Source organism: Ahaetulla prasina, chromosome 10 (assembly GCF_028640845.1).
Source record: "Ahaetulla prasina isolate Xishuangbanna chromosome 10, ASM2864084v1, whole genome shotgun sequence".
NCBI classification, from domain to species: domain Eukaryota; kingdom Metazoa; phylum Chordata; class Lepidosauria; order Squamata; family Colubridae; genus Ahaetulla; species Ahaetulla prasina.
Window position 1 is genome coordinate 10,155,332 of NC_080548.1, and position 9,482 is coordinate 10,164,813.

A 9,482-nucleotide genomic window follows, 5' to 3' on the forward strand; every position below is an offset into this window, starting at 1 on the left:
ACAAGTCAGATCTCTCTGTTCCAGAGCAAACAGCCTTCCTCTGCGGGCTCTTTTCCTAAGGAAGACTTCCAAGTGACCTACAAGCACAACCGCTGAGCCTGCTTGGGTTATTTGGTCTGGTTTTCATCTGTAACATTGTAGAACCAATGATGATGATGGTGATGTGATATGACATGATGATGATATGATGATGATGATGATGATGATGATGATGATGATGATGATGATGATGATGATGATGACAATAATGATGAAGCTATGATTATGATGATATGATAATAATGACAGAGTGATAATGAGAGGATGATGATGATATGAGATTATGTAGTAATGATATGACAATAATAATGATGAGATGATGATAATAATGATAATATGACAATAACAATGATGATGAGATGATAATATGATGATGATGAGATGATGATGGTGATGATGATGATGATGATGGCTCAAAAAGTATTTACGATTCACCCTTCAACCCAAAGTGTCAATATACAGATTTAGAAATAATCAATCACTGCCCAATTTAGAAAGACACGCCCACCATGTAGCCAAATCTTCTGCTCAAACTGTGCGCCTCTTTCTTGTTTTCTTTCTGGAGAATTGCTTGCTTGTACCTCTGCTTTCCTCAACCGGAGTGGCTTTTACATCAGGGGTGACAACTCGCCAGGGAGAATGTTCAGATCTGTTTCTGCAGAAAATCCATTGCAACACTGACCACTGTTCAGTGTTAGGAAACACACTAGAGTGATAACCTTCAAGGACAAAGAAACTCCCCTAACCCACCTGCCCAAAATCTGAGGGGGCGTCTGAAAGATATCCCTGCCTCAGTCACCCTCATGACTCAGCTTTTGCCATGTTACGTCTCTGCCTTGCTCCTTGTGACACTCGTCAAATATGGTTTATGACCCAGAGAGCCACCAACAAATTGCCCAGTTGATAAAGCAAGGTTCCTTTCTAAGCTTGGGCCCCAGATATCCTGGGCTTGCAACTCCCAAGAACTTGGAAGGTGCAAGTTGATGATATTTGTCCACACACCGCCAAAAAAAATCTCTCTATGATGAGATTTTCCTATGTCACAAGAATCGCAAATCATCACTGTTGAAAACTGCAGTGCCAAACTCGTATTTGGATTACTTTTGATTAAGGAGGCTGGCATGTGATTCTAATTGACGATAAAATGATCTGTCTCCACTAAATTCAGTGGTATCTTCTTCTGTCTAGACCAGAGGTCCCAAACCCCAGGACACGGACCAACCCTGGTCCATGGCATCCCAGTAACCAGGCCATGGAAGCAAGGGAAGCCCCATCTGTGAGATGCAGGCAGTACCCAACAATCTTCCCTCTCCAATCCACAGAAAAACCTCTCCCCACAGAACTGATCCCTGGTGCCCAATAGGTTGGAAGCCGCTAGTCTAGACATCTACTCTGACCTTATTAAAGAATATCAGCAGGTTTTCTGCAATAAACACAAGCTTTTAATAATGTTTTTCCATAATTATGATGTCGACAAAGGTATTGAATTTGAACAGGTCGACTGGTTTGCTCCAGACTCTCTGCCGTTTTCATTTTTTAAATACACACCAAATTTCAACCTTTGAATTTTTTTCCCCCTCTTAAAAAGAAACCAGGTAAGTCTTGAAAACTGCCCTTAAAATAAAATTTCTCTCCCCCCTCCTTCCAAAATTTTTTTTCTGGACTACTGTTTTGAACTAATGTTTGAATAAAATTCTGGAGAAAGTCAAATATTGGAGTTGCTTTTCCACCTAGAGATGGATTTTCGATGGAGCCAGTTGTCCTGAGAGGGCAGAACGGTTTTGCAAACAAGACAGTTGACGGTTATCTCAGCTCTTTAACAAAACTTCCTCTCCAAATATCTCCAGCTGGGTTAGGAGGTACTAGGAGGTATTTCCTGGGTAGAGGAAGTAGTTGTTTTGCTGTTGAAATAAACCTCCCTGAATCATCCTTTCCATGGTTTCTACATAGAGCTGCCCAGTGGGATGTGTCCAAATCTTCTCATCCTCAAGGTCAAACATGTCCTACTCTGGAGAGACTTTAGCACAACCTCACATCTTAGCAACTTGTTAAAACTAGGTACATCTCAGGAACTTTTCCCAGGAAGCAGGTCCGCTCAATTTGAGTTCTGCCAGCAGCTAAAGGCACAAAGGGATCTTGGCCCATTCTATCTCCTCTGCTGTGATGGCCAGAGACCAAGACCTGGTCACCTCTTGTGCTAGGTCTCCATCCATAGCTTAGTTCTTAGCGATGTGCCTGAAAAGAAGAAGGCCTTCCACTTGTAAGGCAAATAAACTACTGTACAGTAATTGTGCCATGTGGTTCCATTTTTATTGTAATGACTTTAGCTGTAATAATAATAATAACGATAATAATTCCAATAATGAACATAATTAAAAAAATACACTTTGAATACTACTGACCCAGAGCATTGCTTGGAAAAGCATGGTCAAGTCTGAAGTCTCGCCTCTGTTTGTTTGTTTTTAAAACATGTTCCTCCCTGCAGGCATTGGCCATTGGTTTGGCAAAGGCACCACCAAAAGCTATTTTGATGGTCAAGGCAGGCATGTAAGCTTTGCTCCTTTCAAGATTAGAGCTTCCGAAGGCAGGGATGAGGGCAAATGTTCTCCGTGGATTTGCATTTCCCTATCTATTGGGCGCGGTGGCTCAGTGGCTAAGATGCTGAGCTTGTTGATCGAAAGGTCAGCAGTTCAGCGGTTCGAATCCCTCCTGCCGCGTAACGGGGTGAGCTCCCGTTACTTGTCCCAGCTTCTGCCAACCTAGCAGTTTGAAAGCACATAAAAAATGCAAGTATAAAAATAGGGACCATCTTTGGTGGGAAGGTAACAGTGTCCCGTGCGCCTTCGACGTTGAGTCATGCTGGCCACATGACCACGGAGACGTCTTTGGACAGCGCTGGCCCTTCGGCTTAGAAACGAAGATGAGCACCGCCCCCTAGAGTCGGGAACAACTAGCACGTATGTGCGAGGGGATCCTTTACCTTTTATCTGTTGGAACTTAATATCAAGCATTGCTACAGCCAACAGTCTACAGTTACAAACCAAGATTTAGTTTAATGGCTGAAATGTTGCCTTTCTACCTCACTACAGCTCTTTGAGTTATGATCGCATTTGGGGCCAGCATTTCCATCATTAAGCAAAGCGATTGTTAAATGAGTTGAGCCCAATGTTGCAACCTTTTTTTATTAAGCAAATCACTGGAGTTGTTAACCGAATCACGGGGCCATTCTCAGACATCCAGGTCATGGCTGTCCCAAAGGCGCTTTTTTTCAAGAGGCAACTGGACTTTCTGGTTTTTCTTTAGAGATGGTTTGTTTCTCATCCAAGAAGCTTCTTCAGAACTGCCTTCAGAACTAAAGAAGTGTCATGTCCCACTCCTCCCCTGACGGCCGGGTCTGGAAAGTCTGTCTCAAACGTGGCCACGAAGCCTCTGCAGCTCTGCCAAAGTCCTGTCAGAGTTCTCAGGGCAGGCAGGAATCCAAGGTGTGACTTCAGCAACCAGATTAGACTTTGCCTGACTCAAAGAATGCCAGAAAGCAGATCCTTTATATAGGCCATGGGGTGTGGCTCCATGACTCAGCACTTATCCTGGCCTGCCCCTTCCTTCCTTTTGCTGACGTCGCCTCTCCATTCTCTGAAAGCGTGGATCTGTCCATCCTCCAGCTGCTGGCAATTCTAGCTTGTGATTGGCTTCATGCTCCTCATGCTCACACGCTGGGGGGGGGGGTATTTGCTCAGTCTGTCCGGGCATGGTGCCAGGACTGGAAGCTGGAGGCATGCCAGGCCATTCGTCTTGCTCAGTCTGTCCGGGCATGGTGCCAGGACTGGGGGCTGGAGGCATGCCAGGCCATTCGTCTGCACTATCAGTCTCTGGCTGAGATAACAGGAGATGAGAGGGGTCCAGCTACGGAGAGGGGGGCGGGCGAGGCACAACAAGAAGCTTCTTGGATGAGAAGCAGAGGTGGGTTTCAGCAGGTTCTGACCAGTTCTGGAGAACCGGTAGCGGAAATTTTGAATAGTTCGGAAAACCAGTAGTAAAAATTCTGACTGGCCCTACCCCCACCTATTCTCTGCCTCCCAATTCCCAGCTGATCGGGAGAAAATGAGGATTTTTGCAGTAAACTTCCCCTGGGGTGGGGTGAAAATGGAAATTTTACAGTATCCTTTTTCTGGAATGGGGTGAAAATGGAGATTTTTACAGTATCCTTACCCTGCCATGCCCACCAAACCACGCCCACCAAGCCATGCCACACCCATCAAGCCACACCCACAGAACCGGTAGTAAAAAAAAATTGAAACCCACCACTGATGAGAAGCGAGACATCTTCAAAGAAAAATCAGAAAGTCCAGTTGCCTCTTGGAAAAAAAGGCACCTTTGGGTCATTAAGTGAGTCCAGCTTCTACAGTTGACTTTGCTTGTCGGAAGCCGGCTGCGAAGGTTATAAATGAAGATCATGTGACCCCAGGACATTACAACCGTTGTAAATACGTGCTGATCGCCAAGTACCAGAATTGTAGATCACGGGATAGTGGAGATGCTGCAATGGCTGTAAGGTTGCAATCATTTTTTTCTAGTGCTGTCGTAGCTTTGAATGGTTGCTAAACGAATGGTCGTAAGTTGAGGACTACCCATAGAATAGATGCTTTGTTGTGCCTCGCCCGCCCTCCTCTCCGCAGCCGGGCCCCTCCAATCTCCTGCTATCTCAGCCAGAGACTGATAGTGAAGAAGAATGGCCTGGCATGCCTCCAGCCCCAAGCCCTGGCACCATGCCCAGACAGACTGAGCAAACAAACCTCCCTCCTATAGCATGTGAGCATGAAGCCAGACACGAATTGCCGGCAGCTGAGCAGGAAGACAAAAAGTGGACAGATCCCCGCTTCCGGAGAATGGAGAGGCGACGTCAGCAAAAGGAAGGGAGGGGCAGGCCTGGATAAGTGCTGAGTCATGGAGCCACACCCCATGGCCTATATAAAGGATCTGCTTTTTGGCATTCCTTGAGTCAGGCAAAGTCTCATCTGGTTGCTGAAGTCACACCTTGGATTCCTGCCTGCCCTGAGAACTCTGACAGGAATTTGGCAAAGCTGCAGAGGCTTCGTGGCCACGTTTGATACAGACTTCCAAGACCCGGCCATCAGAGGAGGAGTGGGACACGACATGCTTTTTGTCATATTCCCTGCATCTTGGTGAGCTGGTTCTAATCTGAACTTCTCGCAAGGCTTCAGATGCACAGAACCTTTGTTTTCCTTAAGAATGCACAGCCTTCCAACGTGGGGGAATCTGATCCATTTCAGTATTTTCTCTTACAATCGTCTCTCTCATCTGCCAGAACTGAGGCATGAAATACTGTCATGCAGACAAAACAGTCACCAACAGAACTCTCAATCCAAGCATTTGCTCTCAACTCAAAACTGTCATTGATTAATTCATATACTGTAAGCCTTCACCTCTCTCTCTTTTAGCGTTTCCTTATCGGTATTCTAACTGGACTTTTGCCTCTTAGATCAGGGGTCTCCAACCTTGGCAGCTTTAAGCCTGGAGGACTTCAACTCCCAGAATCCCCCAGCCAGCTTTGCTGGCTGGGGATTCTGGGAGTTGAAGTCCTCCAGGCTTAAAGCTGCCAAGGTTGGAGACCCCTGTCTTAGATGACGATGTTCAGTTATATTGACCACCGGCATCTCAGATGGGTTTTGTCCTATTTGTGACTATTTAGACAAAGGTAGCCAGAAGTTATTCGATAGCCTCAAACCTTGGGCCAGGAACTGGAAACATGGATTTAAAGAAACAAAACCAGATCATACTGCCTCCTAGTGCTCAGAGTAATGGGGGGAAAAAACCCATACATTGTGTGAAAATAGAGCAGTTCCCAACTCCAAATCGGGGAGGCAGATGTTACACAAAGCTTTGTCCATGGGGGAACGACATAATATAACATCTAAGAATCTCCCTCTGTAACAGCTTAAGGGAGTTACCATCTGCTTAGATTTTAAAAGAGAGCAAAACACCTTTTCCAATAATTTCCATTCTACAACAAAGAAGCTGGCTGATCAGCTACAGAGCTTACAAAATGCTACCAGTGGTCTACCTCCTGCCCATTTCTGTTCTATTTGTAAGGGGTGGAGAATTATTTATTTGTTTGTTTGTTTGTTTGTTTATAGCCACCCATCTCAACAAAGACTATGGGCAGCTCATAATTTAACAGAAAAAAAAACCCCATTATTTTACCTTCCATTGTTCGTTCAAATGGAATGCAATCGTAACCAACTGAGCTGTGTACCTAGGAAAATATTTCTTGCTTTTCACCGCAGATCCACTTGGGGTGGCACAGAGGCTCAGCAGTGAAGATGCTGGGCTTGTCAGCTGGAAAACTGGCAGCCCAGGTTTGAGACCCGAGCGCTACATGATGGGGTGAGCGCACCTGTCCTCACCCTAGCTCCTGCCAACCTAGCAGTTCAAAAGCATGCTTAATGCAAGTAGATAAATAGGTACCACTTCGGTGAGAAGGTAACAGCATTCTGTGACATCATGCTGACCACATGACCGCAGAAATGTCTTTGGACAGGGCTGACTAAATGGCCTTAAAATGGAGATGAGCACCACCCCTTATTATCTGCAACAATTAGCAGAGTAAAATCTGCAAGGACTCCTTTGCCTTTTTCACTGCAGATCCATAAATTCTACTTACAGATAACCTTCTTTGTTAACTTGTTCTCAGCACTGGCAACACTTCCCATCAATATCCAGAGGGAACATTTCTCATCCCAAATGTGTAACTTTTTCACTCTTAAACGCTTTGTCCAAATGATATATGTCTTCAGGGTTTGCATCCACAAGTCTCACAAATCCCTGGGCTCTGCTTTTTATTATCTTTCTGAAATGTTCTCTTGGTTTGAACCAGAGAATGAGATTGACCCGAAAGCCAATTTGGTCTAATGGTTAATTGAGGGGGAGACAGTGAGTACTAATCTTGCCTTAGGCAGAGACGGCAGATGGATGACTTTGGGCTAGTCACTCTTCAGCTATAGGAAGAAGTTACTGGCAAGCTGGTCCCAAAAAGATTGCCAAGAAAACTTGGTGCGTTAAAGTAGAAGCCTATCAAGAGATCTTTCTGTTGGTAGGCATCTGGCAATTAAAAGCCCTAAGTCCAGAAGGTGCAAAATAAACCTTGAGGTAATTTCATCTGATTGGATGGATGTGGCCTGCTCCCAATTATAAAGAGGTTAAGGAAGAAGACTTGAGGTTGGGTGGAACTCGATTTTCTGATGGTGCTGGCAGACGTGGAGAGGGCACAGAAGAAGAGACAGGACGGCAGCTGGCGGTCTTTCGCACCATTGTCCATAAATCAGTCCTGAAGCGCTTGATGGAGAAGCAATAGATCAGAGGGTCAATGCAACTGTTCAGGCTCAGAAGAGCCACACTCAACATGTGAAGGTTATCCAGGAATGAGGGAGGACTACAGGCTAAACCAGACATTTGGTCAGTGACCCAAGGAACCAAGGAGAGGTGATAAGGTGCCACACAGACCACAAACACTAAGAGCATGCCCAGCACCATGGCACGTGCTCTGCGCCGGTGGCCACCTTGACATGTACCAGCTGCAGTGGACAATGTCCTCATGATAGACAAGTAGGTCCCCAGCACAACTAAGAAAGACAGAGTGAAGATGACCACCATAGCATAGGCGTAGGTCATCTGGCCTGAATGCTGTTCAAAGCATTTCAAGCTGGTGGACTCTCCCTGGTGGGTTTGTTGCTTAGTCAGTGAAGGAACGGCACAAAGTAGGCACAAAATCCAGGCCATCACACAGCTGATCAGCGCCCCCTGGGGGCGGTTCAGAACCAGTTCTACCTTTGCCACCGTACAGTATCGGTTCAGGCTGATCAAGGTCATGAAGGCCATGGCACTGTAGGTGGACAGATAATAGATGGCTCCAGCCAAGCGGCAGAAGACTTCTGGCAGACTCCAGTGTCCTTTAGCTAGGTAGTAGGTGATCCAGAAGGGCAGGGTGAGGTTGAAGAAGATATCGGCCAAGGTGAGGTTGAGGAGGTAGATGCGGATGGCTTTCCTGACTCGTCCATTCTGAAGGAAAACGAGTAAGGCTGCCACGTTGCCAGGCAATCCCACACATAACACCAGGCAATATGTGGCTGGCACTACGACAAACTGCAGAGGATCGTTGAGCTGACACTGGACATCTGCCAGCCCCACAATGGTGGAGTTGTTCATCCCAACACCTCTAGAAGACAGGAAGGGAAAGTGTCAAAGTTCCAACTGATGAACCCAACCAAGCAAGCACTGTTGAGACGATCCAATCTCTGAACGCAAAACTTTATTGAGTACATCATATTGGCACAGATTGAAAGCAAAACCAACTCTACTTAATTCCCGTGGTTTTCACACAATTAAAGAATAGAAACTGCCTCCCCCCGCCACCATTAACGTAGGCCACATTGTCCAATTAGATGTCCAAGTATTGTTATGGAAACTGTCCAGGTCTTTGCCAAACATCTGGTTAGATGACTTTGGTTCCAACAGGATGATTTCTTGTTGCCACCTGGAACCGGGATTCCAAAAGTGGCTCTCTCTCCCCCACTCCTCCCCCCCCTCCCCAGATTCGGTGGCAAGCTGAAAAGTGGCAATGGCTGCAACAGCAAAATCAGGCTTTGAACTTGACAGAAAGAAGATCTGGCCACAATAAAACAACTTAGCGAGAAGACAGAGAAGGTGGGAAAGATGGAGTTCATTAACTCATCAAGATGGAGATTCTTAAAAGTGGGTGGATAGAGTAGTTTTACTTGTTAAAATCCAAGTTATTTTGCCACTCGGACTAGATGACCTACAACAGCGGTTGTCAACCTGTGGGATGCGACCCTATTGGGGGTCGAATGACGATTTGCCAGGGGTCACCTAAGACCATTGGAAATATGGGAAGTATACTTGCGAGTCAAAGAATCGCGCTCCAATGGTTGACTCCACAAGCCAGCTGCAGGCTTTTCAAATCGCTAGCCGAATTCAGCTTCAGGCGTGATGAATTAAAAAAGAGAGAATCTTTGCTCTGATGTCTCCCTCTCAAGCCAGCTGCAATCACTCCCAATCGCTAGCCTAATCTGGCTTCAGGCGCGATAAACTTAATAGGGGAGGAGTCTCTGCTTTAATGCCTCCGTCCTCAAGGCAATCGCAAGCAGTTCAGATCACTAGCCAATACGGCTTCAGGAGTGATAAATTCAAAACAAAAATAATTTTATGATTGGGGTCGCCACATTGTGGGAAATTGTATTAAAGGGGTCGCAGCACTATAAAGGTTGAGAACCACTGACCTACAAGGTCCCTTCCAACTCTGTTAATCTGTAATCTGTAATTTCAAAGTCTGGATGGTTTATAAAACTTTCAGAAGTTCATAAATTGTCCCCAATTAACAACTGAACCCCAAATTAATTTTTGTTCTG

The 9,482-nt window shown here is 45.7% G+C and overlaps 1 protein-coding gene across 1 annotated transcript in view; it reads right to left on the bottom strand.

The window, feature by feature from the left end:
• Positions 1-5,738: 5,738 nt before the first annotated feature.
• Positions 5,739-9,482, bottom strand: part of LOC131204458 (platelet-activating factor receptor-like) — a 10,184-nt gene continuing 6,440 nt past the window's right edge. The window contains exon 3 of the mRNA XM_058195764.1: positions 5,739-8,272. Coding sequence (XP_058051747.1) covers positions 7,246-8,272 — 1,027 coding nt within the window. The 3' untranslated portion in view covers positions 5,739-7,245. The remainder of the gene's footprint in view (positions 8,273-9,482) is intronic.